Here is a 13,761-nt window from a genome sequence, read left to right on the forward strand (position 1 = left end):
ATGACTTTTTGTCAAGCAAATTCATTAATGGTCTCTCTTATGTATAGGTCCAAGACTCAGCGCAATACTGGAGCACATTTGTTCAATTTTTTGCCTGAAGACTTGAAACTCATTACCAATATGAAACATTTTAAATTATCTTTGGAAACATTTCTCATCCGCCATGCCTTTTATTGCAGTTCTGTTTCAATGTATTTTAACATGTGTTTATCTTTAAACATTTTATATTTTATTTCATTCTAATTATTCTCAACCAATTTGTAACGACTAGAATGTTTGTAATGTTTTTTTTCTTAATGTTTATATCTAATGAAAATATTTTCTCTCTTTATGTACTGTGACTTATCTCATGTTGTAAAGCAACCATAACAGATTGAATAAATATCTATATATCTATTCAGTCTTCATTGTATCAGAAATATCCTGGTGTACGTGCAGTAAAGCCAAACCATTCATTCTCTCTTCAGTCATTATATTGCGTACATATGTTTTTAAACGACGCAAAGCTGAAAAAGTTCTACCTGTCGTACTGGTAGTCACAGTAAAGGCTTTGGCACACAGAACGCGGTCTGTCGCGGCGGGCTGCTATCGCGCGATCTTCGCAGCGGCAAAGCGATCTATAATGCCACACAGGTTGCGAAATTATTATGTGTTCGGTTGTGCATGTGTTCGCAATGTCCAGCTCTGACGAAGAACTTATTCTCCTTCTCTTTGCTCTAAAAAAAAAGAAAAAGAAGAGACGTTGCTGGGTGCATCCCATCAATAAAAAAAGAGAACAATTTGGTGAATACCATCGTCTTTGTATTGAACTACAGTCGCATGAAGATAGATTTTTTCAATATTTCCGCATGTCGAGGTTGTGTTTTGAGGAATTACATGACCTTTTAAAGATAAATATTGCTAAGTGCACCACGAACTGAAGGAAACCAATTCATACAAGAGAAAGATTAGCCATTTGTTTAAGGTAAGTACTAAAAAACATACACTTTATGTGTGATATACAAACTACAGTTTAATTAACATGTTATGAATATTACAATTATAGTTTATAGAGTGTTTAAACTTGGAATGGAACAAAAAAATAAAACTCAAAATTTAAATTTAAACCAAAAAATAACATTAGGGTAAGTGTATTCATCCCTCGAAAAAGATCGTGAATGGGATGTGGATGCCTTTGGGGCTGATGTTGAGTGTGCTTCTAGCTCCTCAATTTCATTTTCTGCAAATAATGTGGCAAGCTTTATTTTCATTGTTGCCTGAGTCAATGGATTGAATTTTCTGAAGGTCGCAGCATAACTTAAAAACAAATGATCAATCCCATCAGGGCCCTGTTTGCTTCTTTTATTTGATAAAAAATCAATCACTTTGTCGACATCATCTGGGCAGTTTTCAGTTGATGAGTGACTATACGACTTCCTTTTTTTCTTTTTTTGTCGAGCTGGTAATAGTAAAGTCGCTGAAGAATGTTCGCTAGATGCATTTGTTTGTTGGGTATCGTCAGACATCAACAAATTTTCTGTTTCAGATAACCTGGTTTCTTCAGTTTCTGTTACATCTTCTGGTGGTATATTGCTACTATGCGAACGTGGTTTGAGGGTATAATCAAAAAAATTCATGTGGGTACTCCAAGGCCCCTTATGGTACTTCTTGGCCTGACCTGTTTCACCCTTTGTGAACTTCTTGTATCTCATGTAGGAATCACGTAAATTTTTCCACTTTTGTTCTGCTGTTTCAGCTGAAACAAAAATAAATTAATTAGATAACGTAATTAGAGACCTCTGAAGGGTTCAAAAATCAGTTTTCATTTTTTTTTAATCACATCGCCGCACAGCAAAGCTAACTGAACATTTTTCTTTTTCTTTTCAGATATTTGGCGACAGGTGACAGCCATCAGACTATCGCTTTTTCTTATCGAGTGGGACGATCAACTGTTTCCAAAATTGTGAGAAATGCCTGCCAAGAAATTTGGAAAACCCTACAGCCAATTTATTTGCCATCACCCACCAGACAGATGTGGGTACAATCTGTTGAGGATTTTTTGGAACTTTGGGGCTTCCCAAACTGCCTTGGAAGCATAGACGGAAAGCATATTAAGTTGAAATGTCCTCGTCGTAGTGGCTCAGCCTATTTTTGTTACAAAAATTATTTCTCCATAGTTCTCCTTGCTATCGTTGACCCATATTACAAATTTATGGTAGTGGATATTGGCATTATGGGCGTCACAGTGATAGCGCTATCTTTGAAAACTCAGCTTTCTACCAACAGTATATTGAAAATAAAACTATTTTAGCCCCGAAACCACTTCCAGGAAGAGAGGACCCAGTACCGCATGTATTTGTAGGAGACGAAGGATTTGCACTGCAAACTTATTTGATGAGACCGTACCCAAAAACTGGAGTTATCAATAACGCAAAAAAGAAAAAATTTAATTCACAGCTCAGCCGAGCGCGTCGTGTAGTCGAAAATGCATTCGGCATATTGGCCATGAAGTGGCGAGTTTTCCTAAGAGCCATAGTAACTGATGCTCAAACTGCTGACTGGATTGTGAAAGCAGCATGCTGCTTGCACAATTATATTGTAACGGCTAGTTTAGCGTTACAACAAAATGAGCATGACTATTCAGGAACACCCTGTACTAGCCATTGAACAAAATGAATTTGTGGTTGTCTACTGACAGTTGAAGATTGTAGGAAGTTCGGCAAGCAAAACATTCTACGCACTCCACAAAAAGTGTTAAATGCCAGGGGATTAAAAAACAACAAACAAAACGAGTTCTCGAAGTTTGAACGATAGAATAAGTCGAAAAAGTAGCGAACGGTTCACGAAGAATTTGAAGTGATTTCTTTTCATCCAAGTTTTGGGATTTTTCTTTGCTGAATCTTATGTTACACTAGTTTTCATGTTTTCTTGTGTAGATACGTTATAAACGTATTCGTGACATTTGGTTGAAAACTAGTACCTTGAGAGGGATTTACATTCGCTGCTTATTCCTGCAAAATCGTAAGTCGAAGATTTTCATACACAATTTTCTCGTAACTCGAAACCGAACGTTTTCAGGCAGCACTTCCCAACAAAATCGAGTAGCTGCCGAATTTCATATATGATCGTAGACCCTCATCAAAAGAGGTAGTTTTACTCTTATTAGTAATTAAGTAATAGGTTTCAATTTATTTTGTTGTGCATTCTAGGGTCTTACTCAAGGGTCTCACTCTAGGATCGTACTCTTACTCTTAGTATTGAGTCAGTCTCAGACAGTTGAATCCGTGACACAATTCTGATGTACCTCGATGAATTTGAATGAAATACCTTTTGTGCAGTTGGATTGGAGAGTGCAGTAATGCTGTTCACCCGCCGGTTACCAAGTTACATCTGAACCTGAATCCTGAATTATGTGACAGATAAGATGCATGATATTTGTTTGTGACTGTAGAGAAAACATATGTATTTATGATACTTACATTTATATCTATTATATAATTCTCCATATTCAACTATACGACATCTTACCACTCATTACGAATTAGCCTTAAAGTGTAAGCTTCACGTGCGCACGTTGAGTATATACATATATATATATATTTTTTTTTATAGCTACATCACTAACCCTATTTTGACTGATAGGAATTTCATATGTGGTAAACTCAGAAGTAATCTCGAGTATGATACAATGCTGTAATCAGTATTTACTCGTTACTATTAGAAATTAAACTTCTTCACTCAACTCACTCATAAATTAGAACCTTGAAGAATTTCAGTGTACTTATCAATAATATTAATATACCTATTTTTTTGTCATCCAAACATATATCCTTTTTTTAATTTTTTTTTTCCTTAATAAATAAGTGGTTCAAGGTGAAGCTTGCTATCTGTCTCTCCCGACAAATCATCATAGTCTTTCCAAACCAAATAAGCATAATTGTACTTATATCCAAGTTTTCAAAGTATAGTACAGGACGAAATCCAAAAGAACTGAAGGTTCCCCAGTTTGAACCTGCGAAAATAAACTGGTGGCGCCCCCTAGCATTTTCTTATATTTTATTATTTTTTTTTTAAACCCAGCCTACTCTCCGACTGCGCGCCGTGCATTTTTGGTTTTGCAGCGCGTTAACGCATTTCGTCCTGGGAAAACTGTTGAAAATTGAGCCGTTGCAAATTTGGCGCCCAACGTGGGGCTTCGCTTTAACTGAGACGTCTCAATATTTTGTGTTTATGAAATTGACCCTTAAATTTTCGCACCGACGCCAGGCGTCCTTTTGTTATTTTTGTTGATTTTTGAGTTTTTTTCAATTTCTCAATTGATTTGAACGCATTTTAGTGCTACATCCACCGACGCCGAGTATTCTTTTGTTATTTCAGTTTATTCCTAAGTTATTTCAATTTCTTACTTTTTTTTTTTTTGTTGTGCTTGAACTTACCACACATAAGATTTTTTTTTAATACAAATTATCCTACTATGGCAACTACAAAGATCAAGATTGATCCAAACCGTCTCACCAAAGAAGAACTGCTGTATGAATTGATAGTCCGAGGCCTGGATGGTACAAATCTTGTCGTCACGGAGTTGAGAGCGGTACTTCGCAATGCTTTACGTTTGGAGAAGACTTCTCTTGCTATCAAGAACCCTATATACCATTATGCTTTCTCAGAGGATTCGCAGTCACTGAAGAGTAACTTGGATACTATAGAATTAGCTATCAACGAATTCGAAGGTACTGAGCAAGATGGAAAATATAAAAGTATCACCTCTAAAATTGCGCACTCTCTAGGCCGACTGAACCGTGCTCACCCAGAAAGTGAAGTTGAAAAGAAATGCATTTCAGACATAAGGCTCAAATTGCTTCTGGCTTTCGATAAATTACAAGAGAAGAGCAAGAAATTTCGGAAAGGTAGGGACTCAACTGTGTTTGACTTATCGGTCATACGAGGTACTGTTGGTGATCCTGGAGCTCAGAGCTCTACTGTTGATCTGGACGGAGATTCAAGTGAGGAAGACGATATTATCACCCGGATAAAACCCGTACCAGTACGCGACTGGGGACTGAGATTCACTGGAAAGAAAGGAGACATGTCATTGAGTACATTTTTGGAGAAAGTCGACGAGAGGAGACGTTCTCGTGGTATTTCCCGAGCTGTATTATTCCGAGATGCTGTTGATTTATTCGAGGGAGACGCTTATATTTGGTTCAATATGGTGAAGGACTGGGCCACTGATTGGGAATCACTAGTAGACTTGATGCGCGAACAGTTTCTTCCTGATAATTTTGATCGTGATCTATTTGAGGAGATTAAACGACGTACGCAGGGAACAAACGAAAATATCGGTCTGTATATCGCAAGTATGAAGGGACTTTTCAAGAAAATGAGAAACCCTATTTCAGAAGAATCCCAGCTGGAAATTATTCTTGAAAGAATTGATCCATATTATCATCCATTCTTAGCTTTCGGTAATATAACCTCCATAGCTGATCTGCTGGAATCTTGTCGGAAGTTGGATGCAAAAAGACAGTTAGCCAAATCATATACTCCACCACCGCATAAGAATAGAAGTCTCATCCCAGAACTAGCATATGCTTCCACCAGTGAGCACCATTCTTCCCCAGCTGAGAGTACTATGAGAAGATATGAATCAACGAAGAGGGGTGTAAACAGCATAGAAAGTACAGATGTTTCAAGAACTGACGGAAAACGTTGTTGGAATTGTAGAGAATTAGGGCACCTTTCGACTACCTGCCGACAACAACAAAAACGATACTGCTACAAGTGTGGTTACCAAAATGTCACGGTGCGCAATTGCCCACGTTGTAATAAATTGCAGGGAAACGATCAATCGAGGCGCTAGGTACTGACCAAGCCACGCCTCGAAGAGAAAAGTTGGTCGATGATTCGTGTAATTCGGTCAAGTTCGTTTTAGATTTTGTTTTATCTCATGCTAATGGTGATGACCGACCTTATGTGAATGTTTCAATTTTTGGAAAAAATTTGCTTGGGTTACTGGACTCTGGAGCAAGCAGAACAATTGTAGGGAATAAAGGGTGGCAATTACTCAAAAGCATTGGCTTAATTGATATACAACCTGCTGAGTTACAATCAGTAACGGTGGCAAACGGAAACAATTGCAATTGTCTAGGAGTCCTTAGGGTTCCTATTAAACTTCGGGAAGTTGAAAAAATTATAGATGTTTTGGTGGTTCCCGATTTGAATCATACTCTAATTCTTGGGATAGATTTTTGGGTTCGCATGGGAATTATTCCTGATCTACGATCAAATGAATGGAAATTTGGTATTATTGACGCTGTTGATACTAGTCCATCTCAAGAAACTTTACGCCCACTTGGTTGTTTGACTCCGGAGCAATATAATATTTTGAACAAATTAATTGAAGACACCTTTGAAAAGATGGGTGATGGTATAGGATGTACCGATGCTGTGGAACACAATATCGAAATTCTTAATAACGTACAGCCAATAAAGCAACGCTTTTATCCAGTATCTCCAACTCTGATGAAGTACATGGATCAAGAATTACAGAAAATGCTTGAGCAGGATATTATCGAGCCGTCAAATAGTCCTTGGAGCAGCCCAGTAGTCATGGTGCGGAAGAAGGATAATTCATATCGATTTTGTGTGGACTACCGGAAGGTAAATAGTGTTACAAAGCGTGATGCATATCCGCTCCCGTTCATATCAACTATTTTGGATCGCCTCAGGGATGCCAGATTTCTATCAAGTTTGGACCTTAAATCAGCCTACTGGCAAATACCAGTTGCCAAGGCATCTCGGCAATATACCGCTTTCACTATACCGGGAAGAGGACTTTTCCAATTCAAACGACTACCGTTTGGTCTCCATACTGCACCAGCTACTTGGCAACGACTTATAGATAGGGTTATAGGAGTGGATCTTGAACCATATGCTTTCGTTTATCTGGACGATATCGTTGTTGTCTCTGAAACGTTTGAGAAACATGTAGAAATACTTTCTAAGATTTTTAATAGGCTCATGTCCGCTGGTTTAACACTAAGTAAGGAGAAATGTCAATTTTGTCGCCCAGAACTACATTACCTTGGATATGTTGTTGATGTGAATGGACTTCACGTAGATCCTGCGAAAGTGCAAGCAATTTTGAATATTCCTTCGCCCACTAAAGTGTCTGATGTTCGTAGTATCATTGGTACTGCCTCATGGTACCGCAGGTTCATACCGAATTTTTCCTCTCTAATTCAACCTTTGACGGAACTTTTGAAAAGGAATGTAAAATTTTGCTGGACAGACCGACAGGAGGATGCGTTGAAACTCATAAAGGAACGACTGATATCAGCTCCTGTGTTGTCATGTCCTAATTTCGATTTGGAATTCGTCATTCAGACCGATGCCAGTGCCTATGGAATTGGAGCTGTCCTAACTCAAACATATCCTGAAGAAGGTGAAAAAGTCGTGTGCTACCTTTCGAGATCTCTAACTAAGCAGGAAAGGAAGTATTCCACGACAGAGCGTGAATGCCTGGCCGTGTTGTGGAGCATCGAGAAGTTGCGACCATATATCGAGGGCTCTCATTTTACAGTGATCACCGATCATTGGTCATTGTGTTGGTTGAATAATCTTAAGGATCCGACGGGACGTTTAGCGAGATGGGCGCTGAAACTTCAACAATATAATTTCACGCTAGTACACAGAAAGGGAAAGGAGCACGTTGTCCCAGATATGCTTTCGCGATCTGTTCCAGTTGTAGATACCGTCGAAGAATCTGACATCAAAACTGATAGGTGGTACTTGAAAATGCTAGATAATGTTTCAAAAAATCCTCTTAGATTCCCAGCCTGGCGTATCGTGGGTTCGAACCTTTATAAGGCTGTTGATGCCAAGTGTAAATCTTTGGAACTAGTAGATGAAGGAGACAGATGGAAGCGCGTGTTACCCAAAAATAGTAGGAAATCAGTGTTAAAGAAGTGCCACGACGAACCAATTTCTGGTCATCCTGGTGTATTCAAAACTCTTCGAAGAGTTGCGCAGTATTACTATTGGCCCAAAATGAAATCGGACATTTCTAAGTATGTCCGAGAATGTGTAATTTGTTGTCAAAATAAACCGGAACAAAAGAAACCTGCTGGTTTACTGGTTCCCCGCAAGGTGGCTGACAAGCCTTTTCAAATCGTGTCTTGCGATCTCATAGGACCGTTACCTAGGTCGAGTCGCGGATTTAAATTTATTCTAGTTATAGTAGACAATCTAAGTAAGTTTACCATTGTAGTTCCACTTCGTAATGCTACTTCAAAGTTGGTATGTATGGCAATCGAAGAGAATCTTCTCTTAATGTTCGGGCAGCCGGAAGTACTCATAAGTGATAATGGCCCCCAATTCAAATCTAAGGAGTTCCACAACTTACTTGAGTCATATAATATTCGACAGTCTTTTACTGCTTTCTATCATGCTCAAGCGAACCCTACAGAGCGTGTCAATAAGACATTAGAAACAATGATCCGGTGTTATATCTCTGAAAACCACCGAGAATGGGACAAGCATATTTTTAAACTGGCCTGTGCATTACGTACGCAAGTTCATGAATCCACGAGACATACGCCGTATTTCACCATTTTTGGACGAGAAATGCCATCGAACTTATTTTCCCAACAGGGTGAGCAGCCACCCATCTACCAAACGGAAGGAAACACATTAATGCAGGATAGGAGTAAAATGTTTCAGGAACTCTATGCAGATATCAAGAAAAGATTGGTTAGAGCGGCAGAGAAGAATAAACGTCTTTATGATTTACGTCATCGTCCCGTCACCTATAATTGTGGGGATCGTGTTTATCGAAAAAATTATGTCCTATCAGATGCGGCGAAGAATTATTCGGCCAAGTTGGCACCAAAATACCTGGGGCCATTTATCATTTCAAAGAAGGTCTCAACCTGGACATATGAGCTGAAGGACTCCGATGGAAGATTCAGGGGAACTTGGCACGCCAAAGACTTGAAGGCGTCACCTTAATAAGTTAGTCATTTTTTTTTTTTTATTTATTTATTTTTTTTTTTTTAATAGGTTCAGGTGGAATTTGTAACGGCTAGTTTAGCGTTACAACAAAATGAGCATGACTATTCAGGAACACCCTGTACTAGCCATTGAACAAAATGAATTTGTGGTTGTCTACTGACAGTTGAAGATTGTAGGAAGTTCGGCAAGCAAAACATTCTACGCACTCCACAAAAAGTGTTAAATGCCAGGGGATTAAAAAACAACAAACAAAAAGAGTTCTCGAAGTTTGAACGATAGAATAAGTCGAAAAAGTAGCGAACGGTTCACGAAGAATTTGAAGTGATTTCTTTTCATCCAAGTTTTGGGATTTTTCTTTGCTGAATCTTATGTTACACTAGTTTTCATGTTTTCTTGTGTAGATACGTTATAAACGTATTCGTGACATTTGGTTGAAAACTAGTACCTTGAGAGGGATTTACATTCGCTGCTTATTCCTGCAAAATCGTAAGTCGAAGATTTTCATACACAATTTTCTCGTAACTCGAAACCGAACGTTTTCAGGCAGCACTTCCCAACAAAATCGAGTAGCTGCCGAATTTCATATATGATCGTAGACCCTCATCAAAAGAGGTAGTTTTACTCTTATTAGTAATTAAGTAATAGGTTTCAATTTATTTTGTTGTGCATTCTAGGGTCTTACTCAAGGGTCTCACTCTAGGATCGTACTCTTACTCTTAGTATTGAGTCAGTCTCAGACAGTTGAATCCGTGACACAATTCTGATGTACCTCGATGAATTTGAATGAAATACCTTTTGTGCAGTTGGATTGGAGAGTGCAGTAATGCTGTTCACCCGCCGGTTACCAAGTTACATCTGAACCTGAATCCTGAATTATGTGACAGATAAGATGCATGATATTTGTTTGTGACTGTAGAGAAAACATATGTATTTATGATACTTACATTTATATCTATTATATAATTCTCCATATTCAACTATACGACATCTTACCACTCATTACGAATTAGCCTTAAAGTGTAAGCTTCACGTGCGCACGTTGAGTATATACATATATATATATATTTTTTTTTATAGCTACATCACTAACCCTATTTTGACTGATAGGAATTTCATATGTGGTAAACTCAGAAGTAATCTCGAGTATGATACAATGCTGTAATCAGTATTTACTCGTTACTATTAGAAATTAAACTTCTTCACTCAACTCACTCATAAATTAGAACCTTGAAGAATTTCAGTGTACTTATCAATAATATTAATATACCTATTTTTTTGTCATCCAAACATATATCCTTTTTTTAATTTTTTTTTTCTTAATAAATAAGTGGTTCAAGGTGAAGCTTGCTATCTGTCTCTCCCGACAAATCATCATAGTCTTTCCAAACCAAATAAGCATAATTGTACTTATATCCAAGTTTTCAAAGTATAGTACAGGACGAAATCCAAAAGAACTGAAGGTTCCCCAGTTTGAACCTGCGAAAATAAACTGGTGGCGCCCCCTAGCATTTTCTTATATTTTATTATTTTTTTTTTAAACCCAGCCTACTCTCCGACTGCGCGCCGTGCATTTTTGGTTTTGCAGCGCGTTAACGCATTTCGTCCTGGGAAAACTGTTGAAAATTGAGCCGTTGCAATATTATTACAAAAAATAGGACCAAATAATATACAGCCATGGTACTTACCCGTCATCCCTCGCGTTTTTGCTATTTCGTTCCATGCTTCACTTTTTTTTTAACATATTCTTAAATTATGCATGTGTATGGTCATACAGGAACACATAACTTCTAACAGCTTCTGTGAACAATTCAGTATCGCGCGAAAATCTGTAAATTTGTACAAGTGTATCGCTCGTCGTCGCGATCTAAACTAGACCGCCGCGATTGACCGCCATCAGTGTGACTATTATAATATACTTTCGTGTAATATAGAATTATCGCTTTCCCGCCGCGTTCCAGTATCGCAGCCCGCCGCGACAGACCGCGTTCTGTGTGCCAAAGCCTCAAGAGTGCACAGCAGCTGCAGTAATATCCTGATGTTTGGTAGACAATTGGCAAATTCGTAAGTTTGCGCCGAGTGTTCGGGATTTGGTTTCCACATTTGTTTACAAATTAGCAACTCACTTTTCAAGGCCGACAAGCAAGGCAAACCTTCATTGTATTTGATTGCCTATTGAAAAATGTCGCTAATGTAGGCATCATTCATATCTGGTAACTGTTATTGCAGCTTGTCTACACATTCCATCTCATTTTTGAGGAACCTTGCTGTCACAGTTCATTCATAATGAAATCAAGAAACTGGATATACACTGAGACCTTAGCTCCATTAGGTCGATTTTTTGTCGAGTTGTTGTCCTAGGCATTTGAATTACTGTGCTCGTTTTGCCTGATTATAAAGCTCCTTGAAAGTTTCAGAGATGTTGTCTTGTTTCTCCTGTATGCTTTAATTGTAGCTTCCACAAGCTGCCAAGTTTGCAGCACATTCATGTATTCCCAGTATACACCAGCCAACACTACAACACTGATTGAAAAGAATAGAGTGCAGAAAAGCAAATACATCACTTCCTCTACTTTCCGGTGAACTAGCAATGGCTTCTAGGACAGTGGGAAGTGCAGGAAGGTGTTCCATGCATGAACGTCAACACGGTTTCGTGCCTTTCTATTCATTCTGTTCCACACAGTTTTTTAAATCATGTTTTCCTGGCTAGAGGTACTACTTTTTCTGCATCTTTTCTTCCAAAGCTTTGAATCTTGCAGCGGAGTCAAGGAAAAAATTGTCAGGAAAGATATAACTAATGAAAAAAGAGAATTGAAACTTTCCATGTTTTTACCACTTTTATTTGTAACTAACGTAACTGCAGTTTCGTCCTAGAAGAATATTTTCAAACTTATATGTATAAGTTTGAGAATGACTTATATGTTTAAGTTTGAAAATGTCCTTATAGGACGAAACTGCAGTAACGTTAGTTACAAATAAAAGTAGTAAAAAACATAGAAAGTTTCAATTCTCTCTTCTTCATTATGATTTCCTACCACATAGTAACAGCTACATCCATCAATTTATTGATGTGAGTGAGATCTAAACTCGAATATAGTTCTGTGATTCGGAATGGAGACTACCAAACAACTTCACAGTAACTGGAAAAAAAAACAGAACAAATTTCTAAGGTAGCTATATTATAAGAAATATCGTAGTAAACCCGATTACAACAGCATTAGAACATCACAATTGAGAACTCAATTTGATATACCCTTCTTAGACTCTAGGTGAAAAATCTTTGCACTAAGTTTTATATACAAAATTATCAATAACAATATAAATTTCGCAGGATTATTTTCGCTATTACCAATTAATGTACCTCCCAGATCCTCGTACTATCCTCAACTTCAACACTCCCATCGTGACTGTTACTTCCACATCCCCCCTCTTAATCATGTTCCGTCTAGCAAACGACATAAATTGATTGGTATATGTCTATCACAAAATTTAGATCTTTAGTTTGTAGACATGTTGAGAATTTATCAGTTTAGCAATTGGTTTTTCTGGTATTTCTTATTTTATTTTTCTGGTTATGTGTTGTAATAAGTAGGTACTGCTCGTTGTTAGATAGTAATACATCCCCATTTTATATTATATTGTTTTATATAACACATCATTTCTAGTGCTTGTATATTCATGTATATTTCTTATAATCCATCCTTGTAATGAGGCCACCAGACCTGTTAGGGTGAAATAAATAAGTAAATAAATATAACTCCCATGGTATTTCTGATACAAGCAACAGAACAAGCTTTGCTCATAGCCAAGTTTAGCCTATGGTTGGAACCTTGAGTATATATTGCAAGAGGCTGAATCTAGGAAATGCGAGCTTGAATATTCCATACATATTGGAGGATCCATCAAAAGCTTGTCCTCGGCAACTAGCCAAATTATGGACAAGTTTATATAGCTTTCCTAAAATTGTGTGAGATAAGTTTTAACTACTGAGATCCACCACATCATTAACTTAATGAAATCTTCTTTATCCTTGTATTCCTTGGTGTTAAAATACCCTATGCAAATTGTTAGTTGTTCGTTAATAGACAAATATGTGGTCTCATCTGCCATTATTCACAATCTTATCAGTGATATCTGTGTTGAAAATGTTTACTAACTCCAACTGTCAACTTATTTGCACACCGCTGTTTCCGGTTTCAAGGGTGGAAATATTCGAAAAAATGCATGATGTCAGTGCTTCAACAGACCCTATCAATTTTCTATATCCCGGCTATGATTTCCACTCCCAATTCAGGCGTAACTTTGCAATATCTCTTTTTATCAGAAGCGATCTCTCCTGTCAATGAGAGGAAATGCTGGAACACCAAAACTTTGATGTTATGTGGTTCAAAATAATATCCCAGAAGATCACCAAATATATGTTGCGTTTACTGACCACCTAGCGATACACACTATAGGGAACTATTCTCTTCACTTGCAAACACCATTGAGTTTCTGCAAGTCAGTCATCCCATTGCCAAAATTTCCATATTCGGTGACTTCAATGTCCACAATATAGAATAGCTCAAATTTACAAATATCAACGACAAACAAGGTCGCGAAGCTGAAGCTTTTGCAATGAGCAGCAGACTTACTCAGATTATAAATGAGCCAACCAGGATTGCTGACTGTGATAAAGAATATGCTATACCTAACAACCAATCCAGAAATTTACACAGTCACCGTAAGGTCTCATTGGTATCTTCTGACTACAAACTGATTTCAGTATTGAGT

The 13,761-nt window shown here is 37.8% G+C and overlaps 2 protein-coding genes and 1 long non-coding RNA gene across 5 annotated transcripts; 2 read left to right on the forward strand and 1 right to left on the reverse strand.

The window, feature by feature from the left end:
- Positions 1-550: 550 nt before the first annotated feature.
- On the reverse strand, positions 551-11,016 carry LOC141480917 (uncharacterized). The gene is made up of 2 exons (XM_074171658.1): positions 10,677-11,016; positions 551-1,735 (listed from the first exon to the last, which is right to left on the reverse strand). The coding sequence occupies exons 1-2, from the start codon at positions 10,681-10,683 to the stop codon at positions 1,089-1,091; spliced, it is 654 nt and encodes a 217-aa protein (XP_074027759.1). The 5' UTR covers positions 10,684-11,016; the 3' UTR covers positions 551-1,088.
- On the forward strand, positions 2,578-6,673 carry LOC141480916 (uncharacterized). Of its 2 annotated transcripts, XM_074171657.1 has the most exons (3): positions 2,578-3,000; positions 3,058-3,126; positions 3,189-6,673. In XM_074171657.1, exon 3 carries the CDS (start codon positions 4,454-4,456, stop codon positions 5,837-5,839), a length of 1,386 nt encoding a protein of 461 aa, XP_074027758.1. In that variant the 5' UTR covers positions 2,578-3,000; positions 3,058-3,126; positions 3,189-4,453; the 3' UTR covers positions 5,840-6,673. The 2 variants fall into 2 exon arrangements, with proteins under 2 accessions (XP_074027758.1, XP_074027757.1); XM_074171656.1 differs by having other exon boundaries at positions 2,578-3,126.
- Positions 9,033-9,973, forward strand: LOC111515727 (uncharacterized). 2 transcript variants are annotated; one of them, XR_012464629.1, is made up of 3 exons: positions 9,033-9,477; positions 9,535-9,603; positions 9,666-9,973. It is a non-coding gene; the product is annotated as an uncharacterized lncRNA (long non-coding RNA). The 2 variants fall into 2 exon arrangements; XR_012464628.1 differs by having other exon boundaries at positions 9,033-9,603.
- Positions 11,017-13,761: the final 2,745 nt, after the last annotated feature.

This window comes from Leptinotarsa decemlineata, unplaced genomic scaffold (assembly GCF_025532065.1).
Source record: "Leptinotarsa decemlineata unplaced genomic scaffold, Ldec_3_MD MMD2_tig00000026_RagTag_RagTag, whole genome shotgun sequence".
Taxonomy (NCBI): domain Eukaryota; kingdom Metazoa; phylum Arthropoda; class Insecta; order Coleoptera; family Chrysomelidae; genus Leptinotarsa; species Leptinotarsa decemlineata.